We start from the raw sequence: 14686 nt of genomic DNA on the forward strand, positions 1-14686 counted from the left end.
TTAAGAAGAGAAATAGAAAAAGACAATAAAACACCCACCCACCCACTACTTTCATTGATCACTCACATCATGGTTATGTTGCTTAGCGGCGATATGCAAAGCGTTGTAATGATCAGCAGTCATGGCCCTGACGTCAGCGCCGTGCTGCAGCAGCAGCACCGCGATGTCCACGTTGCCCAGGCGGGACGCGATGTGCAGTGGGGTCTGTCGCTCGCGCGCCTTCGCCTCCACCGCGGCGCCGTTGCGGAGTAGGATGCGGATTATGTCCGTCTGGTGGATAGTAAGTATATACACTCTATAATTGAGGGTAAAGATAAGAAATATGTGTTTTGTTATGTAAATTAATAAAACTTGTTTAATTTTTCGGAAGACAGTGTCTTAAAGGATTTCCTATGACTATTCTGCTATGTGTGGGATACAACATAGCAAAACTAAAAAAAAGAAAAAATAATTTTAACTTTGTATTATGCACATAAATTTTATTATTATAATTTACCTGATTAGCCCTGGCAGCCAGATGCAAAGGTGTTTCCCCTCTAACAGTGGGTACGTCAGGATTGGCTTCATGCTGCAGCAGATATATGACGATGTTCATACATCCCATGAAGGAGGCTACATGGAGTGGAGTGAGACCGGATTCCGTTGTTGCTTGGATACCTAATTATTAGTAATATTTTTAATTGTTAAATTAATATTAATATAATTAAAAAAATATTAGAAATTAGTTTAACAGTCAATAAATATTAGTAGGATAGTAGCATAAAAAACTTACTTGCTCCATATTTAAGTAGTAACTCCACAACTTTGATCCTGTTCTTCTTACAAGCGATATGTAGGGGTGTGAAGCCATTTAGAGCTCGGGCATTTGCATCAGCATTCCTAGTTATAAAATCAAATAGACATTTCTTACTAAGCATATATAGAAATTTCATAAATGAAACACATAATTACAAAATATGAAATTTCGCAAATATGGGAACGGAGAACTAATGGAAACGGAGTATCTTAATACTAAGTTCCCAGGTTCCCTCTGCCTACCGTGCTGTATGTCGATAAAAATTATAAATTATAAATTCTCTAAAACCCATAATTATTCAAATAATTTTCACTCACCTATCCAACAATAGCTTAGCGACTTTAGCGTGACCACAATGAGCGGCCACATGTAGAGCTGTCAAGTAGTCCACAGTCACGTCGTCCACCGGAGCCCTACGCGAGAGTAGGACCCGCGCTGCTTCCGAGTGGTCGCCTTGCGCCGCCATGTGCAGTGGTGCGAGGCCGTTCTAGAAAATTAAATATTCCTATATTATATATAAATATAGTAGGGGTAAGATTAATAACTGATTTTGATTTCTTTAAATAAGGTATATTTACCTTTATACAACCGAGCGCCGAACTTTACGGTTATAATTATTAGTTCGAAATTGTTTAATACTTAAATGTATAATCGTTGAAATGAAGCAAAACTGAAATGCTTAAGCTGTTACTGGCTTAACAATTATAATATTAATAACCTTAGTATGTTAAAAGTTGTTATTCTCTCTGTCTACCCTCCTATATTGCGGGAACTAGCGTGAATTTAACAGCGTGAAGCTAATCTCCAAACATGTCTCCATAGTTTTGCAACACTAAAATATTAGTATATAATAATTACTATTAATTTTAGTATACTAAAATATCTTAAGCATCACAGTTGTTTACCTTGCTCTTGCTAGTGATGGGTGCACCACGATCCAACAGAGCCTCGACCACACGCTCGTGGCCGGAGCGCGCGGCGCAGTGCAAGGGTGTTAGACCGTCGCGGGTTCGAGCCTCGACGTTGGCTCCGTTATCACAGAGTAAGGCGACCATGTTGTCTTTACCTGTTAAAATATTGTTTGTAGAATAAAAAAACGGAGAGCATAGAGTATAAAATATTAGGTTCTCCGGCAGGTTAAGCTTACAAGATGTAGGAGATATGTCAGAAAGTATGAAAATTTTGACGCACAATGACGTACGATAGGAAAGTTTGGCTTAATTGGCTAGAGCTTAAAAAAGTTTAGTTATATATTTTTTTAAATAGTGACAAATTAATTAATATCTATTTAATTACATATTATGTAACAATAACTCATAAAAACACTTCTACGAGATAGTACTCGTATATGAATATCCAAAAGATTAAATAATAGGTACAATTCATATTATTTTCAATGTTTTAAACAGAATTTAATTTATTTATGATCCAAAAAGGGCAGTTAGATATTATTATAATTTTTTTTATTGGGTTCAAACTGCTTAAAAATTGTAAATGCAAATTAAATTTTAAAATATTCTTTATTCAAATAAGTCTATTGTATATTAGTAAGTACTTTTGAATCATCGAATGAACATATAAAACGAGCTTCCACCGGCTCGGAAAGCAGGTCTGCTGAGAAGAGCCGGCGAGAAACTCAACAATTGTTCTGTTCAATATGAATGGTATAACGGTAAAATATCATACCCCATTTAGCAGCAACGTGTAGAGGACAAATATTGTGTTTCGCAGCACAGTTGACATCAGCTCCTTTGGCCAGAAGGAGACGAGCGACGCCCTCGTTGCCGTAGTGCGCCGCGATGTGGAGCGGCGTGAAGCCCGACTTGGAGGTTACGTCGGGATTATGTTCATTCTGTTACAAATTGAAAGTGATTATTTGATTGACATTCAGATTATATAAAATACAAAAATAGGTAATGTTCTTTTTTTTGGTTTAAACCTTTTGGTTTAAAATAAAACAAATTTCTCTTGTATTATATACCTACTACTTGCCCTATTTTTCTAAAAAACATTTAAAAAAATGCAATATAAATTAATTTAAGAGCTTTTCTGTAGTTTACCTGAACTATATAGGTATTTTATATTAATGTTGTGACATTCATAATTCTTCGTAGCGAGAAAGTACAATCGATTTTATTAATATCATAGGTTAACTATTTACGATAACGGCCTATAGAAAAATATAAATAATAAAAAGGTTGTTTTTTTTTTTAACTTTTGAAAGCTACAAGTACTTAAATTTTAAATCAATATACCACAACACAGTATTGACACTATACAGTATACCTACCCACATTATTCTTAAACGTTCCAGGACAGCTAATAAATAACAAAATCTAATCAAAACAAACAATTTCAATAATAAATTCCAATAATATATTACCTCAAGTAATAAATTGGCGGCCTTGACATCGTCTTTCTTGGCGGCGATGTGCAGCGCGGGCAGGCGCACGCGGCCGCGGGTGTCTGCCTCCAGCAGCACGGCGACCACCCTCTCGTGGCCTTGTTGCATTGCTACGGCGAGAGGTGTGAAACCATCCTAGGAAATGAATTTTGATATTAATATTTGGTATTTTATTTTCATGTATAGGTGTTTTTTCTGTATCCCGCATATAACTAGGTAGAGAGAAGCTAGTGTCAAAATACTCTGTTTCCCACTTTCCTCCAAATTTTCAAGACATTTACACAATTGCAATTACACTTCTTAGCATTCCCTGGACCTGGAAATCTTCCCTACATATTCGGTCTATATATCTATTAAGATATTTTATATCAAAATATATAACTTACTTCAGTGGCCAAGCTTTGGTTCGCACCATTGGATAGCAGGAACTTAACGACTCCATCATGATTCTCTTGAGCCGCCATATAGAGTGGTGTAAATCCGTTTTGGGATTGAATATTGACCTGGTGAAAAAAAAATATTACCGTATAAATATATTAGTAACGGTAAGGTTTTAACTAGATTTGGTTTATTACAAATTTGACTGCATTGTACAGTAGGGTGGGTCGATTTAATTTTTTTTTTGATAAAAACAGTGGGTAGGTCTTGAAATTTATGATGATACGATTACGATCTTTTATTATAGATCTTATTTCACACATTCAATTTGACTGGCGTTGCGACACTGATACTTGCGTTATTTATATGTATATATTTTTCCCATGATTGTAAATTTATCATGCAAAAATATTCTAACTGAACAATTAAAAATATCCAAATATTCATATTCGTAGAGCTATTCTGAGAGATGTTAATTTCGGCTTCGTCGATGCATACGTATTTTCCGATTACTTTTCGTGCAGTGAATATTATTATTATATTTACATATGTATATTATTTTTAAATTCTTATTAATATTCGTATTGATAAATTCATATAAACACACCCAAACTCAAATAAGCTGCACCCCCGTTATCGAATCTAAATATAATTAGCAATACCATTCCAATACATCTGCACTTGAGTATTTTATCTTCTTTATGAATGTCATTGACATAAAAAAAGCTATAAAAGGAAGTGTTCGCCATAAAGTGCATTATGATTGATGGGCAACCTAAATTGGGGTTGTCGGTCTGAATGTTTAATATAAAATTGATTTTACAGCTGGATTCAATGTTGGCTGTTGAAGATATGCATTAATGACCTGTGAAACTTCGATGACGTGGAGCTAAAATTAATATCGAAATGTAACGATGAACAATCAGGACAAAGGAATCGGTTAAAAGTGTACATGTATATATAAAGGTGTCCTAATTAACAACTTATAATTAATATTCCATTTTTTCTGGAGTAGTTCCTAACCTACTCCTAATTCCTAAGCTAGGATATACCTACCTATGTCTAAATATACGACAATCTATTTTCCACTTATCATTTAGGTTTATAGGCTTTTTCTAATCAGACTGAGACATCCATATTATAAATATTTACCCCAAATGAAAATCGAAGTGAAGGGAAGCGAATACTTAATTATCAAGCAGTCATAGTCTCTCTCTCTCTCGCTCTCTATATCTATCTCATGTAAAGACTAAAGTGACCGACCAGTACTTTTCAACTAGTATTACTCAATTAATTTATATTTAAGTATATAAATATAATTAAACAAAGTTTTATAAAATTAATTCTTATACCCTAAGTAGATTTTACTTACTTGAGCGCCATTTTGCACAAGTAGTTTCACAACTTGCTCTTGTCCTGCCAAGGATGCTATATGGAGAGCTGTATTGCCCTTCTTGGTAGCAGCATCTATGGCTGCACCACGCTGCAGGAGCTCCCGGACGACTTCCACGTGGCCGTCTTTGGACGCTAGGTGGATTGCGTTCAGACCGTTCTGGAATAGAGACTATTGTTAGAATGCTTAAATTCTTTTGTTTGAAAAAAAAATAAAGGTATGTTTTTAAGATGGTGTAATGAGATTTTAATGTATCTGATTATATAAGTTACCTCAAATATTAGGGAAGGCTAAATATTTACATCTAGGTTGATGGATCCATATTTAGTTTTTACATCCAGTATAGAAAAAAATATATGTTTTGTTCTAATATAGAAATATATATATTAAATAAACTGAGTTAACATAACAAAAACAAGAAATTAAGCTCTTACGAACTCTATTCTTTCATCAAATGTAAACAATTGAGACTGTCGTAGTGATTAAGAGTGGTTAAATTCAACCGTTTTATTCGAGGGCACTTTTTATAACTGAAATGCGTTTTTAGGTCGCGATGATGTTTTTCGCATAATATTCATAAATGTTTAGTTCATTTTGCGGATTTTATACTGAAATGACATATTTATCATATTTTTGGTTTTAATAGTAAAAAATTTTTTTTTCTGAATAGGGAACTTAATAATTAACTAATTTTCTTAATTATGTTTTTGACAAACCTTTTTTAGTATTAATTATTTTGTATAACTAATCTGTGGAAATTTGAGGAGTTTGTGTAAAAATTTGTAAAACAATTTACCTAAAAAACAGTTCAATGTCCTCATCGATCCATACTGATTATAAACACAAACAAATACCCCTTTTAACAATATTATGGTGAACTCCTATAGAGGTCACGTAGACATACGGAAAACCCCGATCTAGCGAGGTCGTTGCCAAAATTTCAAAGAACTACGAGAACAAAGCACTAAGTCATTTGCATGAACTTGGCTAATATCCAAGTAAACCAAATTTAGTAATTCGTTTGTAGAGAAAGGAAATTGGAACATGAATATTCATTAATTGTTTTAATAATATTGAATCAATAACTTTTATTAGGAAGTGTTAATTAAAAAAACAATTGCTATGATTATAGCTTACACTTTCAGGCCAGTCGTGGCGAAGAGTCACTAGCGCGTAAGTGCAACAGGTTGTGGATTTGATTCCCACTCGAGGAAGTATTCAATATTCTTACTTCTTCACTCTGGTGTCAGGACTAGTTGCGGCTTTTTCTCAGTATCACTTAATATTTTGTTCATTACAGCAAATGAAGAAAGCAGGGGCGAAGAATAGGGCAAAGGGCACCACTTTATTTACAGGTATATCTCGCAAATGATTATTTTTTAAATATACACACGCAATGTTAATATGACCTTAAACTATTTGTTATATCATTAGAAGAGGGTGTGATGTGTCCTATGTATTTTTCTATTAAATAAATGCCTGTTGTCTATTTTTAAAAGGGTTTTTCTTCTTCGATAATTTTTTCTACATTTTGAACTATAATTGGACTACTTTTCAAAGTACAAAGATATAAAATATACTAATTATAGAATTGATTAATCTGTACATATCTATATTGATCTATATTTGAGTGTAAAATAGTGTTTTTTTAAGTTCATATATACTAAACAACAAAAGGATTTATTTACGTGAAAAACCACGTTTGTTGTATTCGCGTACCTAGATTAATATGAAATACTTTACATTTATCTAATACGACATTTTGTTTATTTAACCTTAATTAATATCAATTATATATTTCTCATCATATATTTCTTTATAATGAATTATAATTCATAATTAGAATATGTTATTCTCATTTTTTATTTTATTATCTAATTAATAATTCTAATAAAATATTTTTCTCATTTTATTTTTTAGAACTATAATTTCTATTTCATCAAATTCATAATTTATAATATAATAGCTATTTTATATTAATCCTAAATTAATATGAAGTTTACTGCAATTTAAGTCCGCATTATTTACGTAATGGCTATGAAAAATGTTCGTGACCGTATCGCGTGCTGGCGTAGCATGTAGACTAAAACTGTTTTAGTAAAAAGCACTTTACTATTATAATCATAAAACTCATTTTGCCGAGGTCAGTGTAACTGGAATTCGCAAATAAAGTCATATTTTTTGTAACAATAATCATTATTGACATGTGAACAGTACATTAATATGTATTAAATGATTATAATATGTTCGTATGTAGATGTCTACTGTCCTGGTTGGACAAAGGTGGTGAGTGACGCCATCTAGTACAGATTGCAAAAAAAATACTTGACTGAATTGTCTCTGCTTAGACTATTCTTATTCTGTATTACTTTTTACTTATTAAAAACTAACTGTGCGTGGTTCAGGTAATTAGAAAAAATTGAAATAAACAAATATTTCATAAATGATTTAATTTCAATCAAAACATTTGTTTAAAATTTGTTATAAAAATATTTTTTGCGTGTCCTGGACATATCACATATATTGCTGGTTAAATAATCGGAAGAGGAGGTATGACGACGATAAAAAGAAATGGTATATATAAGCCCAAGATCTCAAATCCCCCCTTGGGTCCTACATCATTTTAGCTAAGCTAAAATTTTGAGGACTATTAGTCTAATATGTAGTTAAGACAATATGCATACTGATTAACTTGAAAATGGTACCCTTTCAGAGATATGTAATAAACGAGAAACTCTTTTATTTATAGTTTTTTTTTATATTTACTCTCACACTGGTTTCTAAGAATATATTTAAAAAAACATTTCATATTATAATAATTTTAAAATGAATACTTACAGCATTGCTAACATTGATGTCGACGCCTTGCTCCAAGAGGCTGATTATCTTGTCAATCTGACCAGCCCGCGCTGCCCGCAGGAACGCGGTACTGGCGTCCGCCTGTCGACAAAAGGATTTTTGTTGGTTAAAAAATGGGTTTGCTTTTAAGAAGAATGATTCTAATTTTAAGAAATTACTATCTCATTTAAATAAGAAAGCTAGGAAGTATCATTTTTTATATTGCACTAGCGGACCCGGACGCGGCTACGCCTGCTTGAAATATAAGAATATAATTTCTATAGAAATATAATTTCAATCTATATGAAATGCTAAAAGTGACTATTATATTTATTTTCATAAGGATGAATATCAAAATGTCGCGGTAACGAACGCGGTACGCGTACGCGAACGCGTAGCGACGACAGTTGTTATTAACATGGCAGAATAAATTGCATGTCAAATTAGAAAGTATTTTAATTTATTAGTATATATGTGTAATGTAATATTATGTAGCCTATAGCACTTCTGAAGAATGCAGCTTTCATACAAAACATAAACAAAGTAAATCGATCCAGTAGATCCAGAGATCTTAGCGTTCAAACAAACAAACAAACAAACTCTTCCGCTTTATTATATTAGTACTAGCGGACCCGGACGCGGCTACGCCTGCTTGAAATATAAGAATATAATTTCTATAGAAATATAATTTCAATCTAGATGTAATGCTAAAAGTGACTATTATATTTATTTTCATAAGGATGAATATCAAAATGACGCGGTAACGAACGCGGTCGCGTAGCGACGACGGTTGTTATTAACATGGCAGAATAAATTGCATATCAAATTAGAAAGTATTTTAATTTATTAGTATATATGTGTAATGTAATATTATATAGCCTATAGCACTTCTGAAGAATGCAGCTTTCATACAAAACAAAAACAAAGTAAATCGATCCAGTAGATCCAGAGATCTTAGCGTTCAAACAAACAAACAAACAAACAAACAAACAAACTCTTCCGCTTTATTATATTAGTATAGATAGATAGTATAGATTACATACATGTAAACTACTTTATTCTTCTAGTAAATTTTCTCAAATATTTAATTGTATTAACGTCAGCTTCCTTAAATGGTATGCTATATAGCACAAGTCAGACAAACATTCATTCACAGGTATTTCTATATGTGATTAAAATGCTCAAGGCTTTTGATCTCAATAGCAAGAGGAACGTAAAGAAAAATTTAGAAAAAGGAGGGTAACTCAACACATTCGTGGTTTATGTACTTCAGGACAAAAGAAAATCAGCTTCACGCTGTATCCCCCATATAACAGGGAAGGCAAAGGGCACCTATTGTTAAGACACTCCGTTTCCCTTTCCGCCGAATTCTGGAGGCATGACGTGTTGAATGGCGGGACTCAACGCCGCGCTTCACCTCAAGACCAGACAGAACGAGGAAGGAAAATATGTTTACGCATAAATCTATAATCAAATTATATATTCAGAGCTTACACCTTACGCCACATCTAATTTGCTATTTTATACATATAAGGATTTTATTTTGGTGACATGGACATCTTTTCAATATAGTCTTTTTTTGTAATATTGATAATAATGTATTATCTTTTAATTTTATAAATATAAATAAATCATTTGTTTCCCTAATCTCGCCGACATATCGGCTTTATGTCCTACTTTTATTTCACCCTCTTTTGGGGTGTCAAAGTCAATACAACATTTTCCATTTTACGTTATAATATTAATCTAAATTACAAAGGGTCAGTAAATATCACGTCATGCATATTTGGATTATCGATCTGTAACAGCGTAAATGTAGAATACAGTAATTGACAAAATTTTAAGTATTCTATTTATATTAATTTTATTTTTTTTCCGACTTTTTCTTCTATTCCAATTTTTTGTTTTATTTCAACCCAGAAAATTAGGCAATATGTGCAAATTTTATTGGCCCTATTCAGTGTCTATATTCATTTATTTAGGTATTATAAGTGACGTATTTAAAGTAATGCAAGTATTCAAAATATATATTAGAGTGTTCATTACTTCTCAAACCTCTTTTTAGATATCAGATTCTGTGTAGTTTGATTTGGTCTAAAAATATTTCGTAACAATTTATTACGTTTTTTTTTAAATTAATGCTCTACAAAATTCTGTTAACGTGTTTTTATTTCTTCTTCTTACTTGTGTTTTTTATGATTAATTAATATTTGTAATCTTCGTGTAAAGTATTTTACGAGGACTGCGTGAGCTTCCTTATGTGTCTGTTTTAATTTTATTTAGATAGTTGACAACGGTCAGTCTGAGTGTCTTTTCTTTTTCTCTTTGGTAGAGTTATGCCAAATTCTACTTAATGCATAGCTCCTCTATACATCAAAAATTAAAAAATTCAACCATTTCAATTTTTTTAAAGAAATGCATATTAAAAATTTCAAAACCTCTTTAATTAATGCTGCATAAATTCTTTAATTACTAGCACTAATACTTAAACTCGGTTTATTGAGGCGTATACCGTGTTCTTAAGTCCATGCATGTTCACTGAGCAAGACGTAGGGTAGACCGCCAGCAATTATTTCAACCCCTCTAGGGTTAGTCACCCTAGTCCGGGAGTAAGCGTAGTGTGATTGCAAATGAAAAAGTTGTGTTTGTAAAATAAATATGTCTCGATTTGTATGTTTTTTGTATGTAATAGTAATAAATAAGAAGAATTAGTTATATTATATACTTTTTTATTTTTTTTTTATTTTATATTTTTATTTAGGCGCTCTCTGCCTATGCAGAAGCTCGGCGTTGAGTTCCACCACTCAAGACCCAATGTGGTCAAACGAAAATATTGATGATTTGGGAATTTTCTTATACTTTAATTTTTTTATTATTTAGATTTGGTGATATAAAGCATTACGTTGAATTGATCACAATGACTGTAAGTTAGGTAGAAACTAAAAAAAACATAATTTTTAATATAATATTCTGTTTTCAACCCCTTTTAAGGTAATAGAAGTGTAAAACTCAGTAAAAACAAAAATAAAAGTTGTATGTCAACAACGCTTTCAAAAAATCCGTAATGCAGTGTCACATGAAATTAGGCGATTCATTTCTCCCCATTGTCAGATATGTAGATAAATAAAGTACGGGGCCATTTTGGGGTGACTACCCCCTCTGACATCATCGATGAGTTTAGGTAGGCACTTATAGCTGTCGCATGTGGATATTCTCGTCTATTTCGCCAAAAATATAGTTTAGACAGTTTATTTTACACTTTATTTTAGTAATTTAATTCGGTTTATTTATATTTTTTACTGGAAGTATAAAAGAATATAAATAGGTCTTTTTTTAAATTAGTAACTCACTCACTCACAATTTTTTTATACTCAAACATTACTTGCTCAAAACAAAATATTATGCAAAATTGCAACGCCTAAGTTAGAGTTTTTAATGATAATTTTCTCGAATCTTTACGTTGCGACCAATTTTCTACTAAACTTATTATATTCTTACTACTTACTTATTCTTACAACTTACTATACTCTGTTTAATCAGACCACGAAACGAAAATACATATTTGAAATATAAGAGTGGAAATCGAACCTACAAAAATTACGTGTTCAGCCATGACCCAAAGTATCAATTAATATTAATCTGTGCACATGCAGAATTATTTTAAAATCAATCTTACAAACTAAAATATATGTAAGTGTAAAATATATGGAGTGTATTAATGAGAACGATGTGCCTTAACACTAGGTTCCCAACTTCCCGCTGCCTACCCTGCTATATGCGAGATATAGCGTGAAAATAAAAAAAATATATAAATACAAATTTTAAATGAAAATACAACTGCAATGTTAAAGAATCAAAGCCACAGATAGCTACTCCAAACAAGGGTGTCTGCGAGGCAGACGAGCTTTATAAAAGCTACCTGCCATTGCTACGTACATATAATGTCTATAGTTATGTATATTCACAGCTTAGTGCTTCGTGATTATACTTTTTGAATGAACTTGAACATGAAGTTTACTATGAAAACTAGTATTAGGTTATTGTTAGCTTCATTTATTTTAATGTATCAAAGAATTGTGGTATTATTTCGTACTTTCTAACTGTAGTTAGAAATAAAATTTTATTAATAAAATGTCGCTAAGTAAGTGTGAGATCATAGTCTAGAACTATCATCAGCTGGTGTCAAATGCCATAGAACGTACTTCACAGGCGGCCCTAGTACAGCGACAGGTTGTGGGTTCTATTTCCACTCGAGGAAGTGAAATATATAATATACCTATTTATTTGCCTCGCTCTGGTAACGAGGCAAAGTGCGGCCATGAGTCCCACCACCCAACACGCAATGCCTCCAGAAATTTGTGGGAATTATGTTAACGGAGACTTAGATAAACTAAGCTAATTTAGCATTAGATTACCAGGTTCCCTCTGCCTACTCTTCGACGTGTGGGATTCAGCGTGAAGCTAAAAAAATAAACATACGTAGATACTTAAATTTAAGTGTAAACAAGGAAAAGCCCAAATTAAACCATAAAAGATAGCTAGTTACGTCACACAAAAGGGTCTGCCAGCCAGACGGTCCATTGTTTAGGCAACGCTGCGTTAGAAGCATCCCACGGGTAAGAATTGCGTGCACTATTTTTAGTAGTTTTTTGATTAATATTTTCTTTTATCAATAAAAAAATAGTGGAAATTGTCCATATATAGGGAACCTCTGTATATGTATAGAGAAATTATATGTTAAACTCTAATGAATTTCATATTACACTTTGCTAGCCAGACCAAGTCATACATGTCAACAATTTTTTTTTTGTATAAAATTGTATTCTACATAGAATAGGATAGGCAAATGGAATCTTATGTTAAAACACTCTGTTCTCGACTTAAAAACGAAATCTCCAGACACTGTGTTGTACCAAAACGAGGCAATCAGAAAATATTACATAATTCATTTTTCCCAGTGGTAATCGAACCCACAACCGTCACATTTACCAGTCAGATGCACTAGCTCTGCGTCACGATGGCCTTAACAAAAAGTTAAGGCCTCAGGATCTCAACGCTCAGAATACCTCCAGAATTCAGCGGAAAATGATAAACGTAGTGTCTTAACTCTAGGTCTCCACTGCCCCTAATATAGTAAAACTACAAAAAAAATAATAAAAAATATTTTTTAAAATAACACATACCTATTTCAACTCAAAACTTATCACTTGCCATTGTACATCATAGTAAATGAAAATGTCTGAAATTCAGACAGGCTTTCACCAAACCCTTCAGCTGAAGGATCTCTAATATGAAGTGTTTCCTTCTTGTGCACGCGGTTAATGCAAGAGGAAAATAATTTCTCACTTTAAGTCGTAGCCGGTTTTGTACCGGTATTTGTTTTCTAATATAGAACTAATGGAGGTTTAAATTTCACGTTTTATTTATATAAATATAGCAATTAACAAACAAGGATTTCAGTAAATTCCTACGGGAAAGGGAAAAAGCGGGATCTACGCTAGCAAAAAAAGCTTACTCAACTCCTACGCTAAAATAAGCTCATTTCTCTTCACTTGACTTATAAAAACCACATAGAGAGTTTGTAAGAACAACAAACAACGAACAAGTCGCACGACAGACAAGACGTTTCAGCGTTGAATAGATGAATACCTGTCGGTGACTCTGAATAGGCTTTCTTTTTACTAAACTCAGATATTCCAACTCCAATTTTTCTATATGAATTTTTATGATATTTTTGTAGCTTAATGCTGTGTCCCACATGCAGCAGGATAGACAGAGGGAACCTAATGTTTAGACACTCCGTTACCCAGGGATTAATTCAACATATTGGGCGATGAATGGGGGATCACAAAGCCGAGCTTTTTTTTCGGGCAATATGAATGTCTTAACACTAGCTGCTCTGTGCCTATCCGAGGGATATAGCGAAGCAGTAAATTTTTTTGTTTACTCTAGAACTTGTTCTACTTCTTTTCTTCATTCTGTTCCCTGTCAAGACAAATTCAACGACGCGACGGTTACATTATAAAGATTCGATTACTGGTTAAACAGTTACTGCGGAACAAAGGAACTGATATACATACATATGTGTGACTGCTAAAATCATAACCCTTCTTTTGGGCTTCGCCGCAGTCGGTCAAAAAGTGTATTTTTCTGTAAAATAAGCTTTGCTTGTTTTTCACAAAATTTTAGTCGCTGCAACCGAGTGATATAAAAGTTCGCGAGTAATTAAGCACTGAATGTGTTGGTAATGAGAAGCTTTTCAACTTTTTCGAATTGGGTGTTTGGAAAATACCTCGTTTATTTTGAATTCCAGTTTATTGCTTGAACTTATTTCCAATACAAAAGTTCATTTGTTGTTTTAATTAGTAGTTTATGTGGTTTTAATTTTTCTACGTAATTTTGTTGGTTTATTGTTATATGTTTTAATATATTGGAGAGAAACAGTACAGTATTTATTATAATATTGAAGGTTTTAACTTAATTTTTATAAAATTGCTTGTTGAAATAATTCAATAATGTCTAAAAGTTATAGTAATGCCACCTGCATTACGTGTTGAGTGGCGAAACTTAACGCCTGCGCTGCGTAAAACAATACATAGGTACATATATCAGAAACAGATAGAACGTTTCCAACTTCCTTTGACTTGTCTTTAGAATAAATGGCTAGCAGGAACTAAGTCATTGCACCCCTTTACTAAGCTTAGGATGTAATTTAAAATGAACAAAGCTGAGGGATAAGAGAGGAAGAGACGTTATTACTTCCACGATAGAGTCACGTCAATCCCAAACGTCATTTCCGGTAGAGTCAGAAAAATAGTTTTTATATTATTATGAGCATTTTATTCAATTTTTATTTACACCTATATGAATTCAATTC

At 32.7% G+C, this 14686-nt stretch overlaps 1 protein-coding gene across 1 annotated transcript in view; it reads right to left on the reverse strand.

Annotated features, from left to right (window-relative positions):
- LOC146529673 (uncharacterized) overlaps window positions 1-14686 on the reverse strand; it is a 57782-nt gene that overhangs the window by 37648 nt on the left and 5448 nt on the right. Inside the window, exons 2-11 of the mRNA XM_085201420.1 lie at window positions 7810-7911; window positions 4951-5130; window positions 3587-3703; window positions 3180-3335; window positions 2483-2648; window positions 1702-1862; window positions 1114-1283; window positions 773-879; window positions 497-657; window positions 67-270 (exon numbers count right to left, since the gene is read on the reverse strand). Coding sequence (XP_085057546.1) covers window positions 67-270; window positions 497-657; window positions 773-879; window positions 1114-1283; window positions 1702-1862; window positions 2483-2648; window positions 3180-3335; window positions 3587-3703; window positions 4951-5130; window positions 7810-7911 — 1524 coding nt within the window. The remainder of the gene's footprint in view (window positions 1-66; window positions 271-496; window positions 658-772; window positions 880-1113; window positions 1284-1701; window positions 1863-2482; window positions 2649-3179; window positions 3336-3586; window positions 3704-4950; window positions 5131-7809; window positions 7912-14686) is intronic.

Source organism: Heliconius melpomene, chromosome 18 (genome assembly GCF_056956725.1).
Source record: "Heliconius melpomene rosina isolate 202511_hmr_F chromosome 18, ASM5695672v1, whole genome shotgun sequence".
NCBI classification, from domain to species: domain Eukaryota; kingdom Metazoa; phylum Arthropoda; class Insecta; order Lepidoptera; family Nymphalidae; genus Heliconius; species Heliconius melpomene.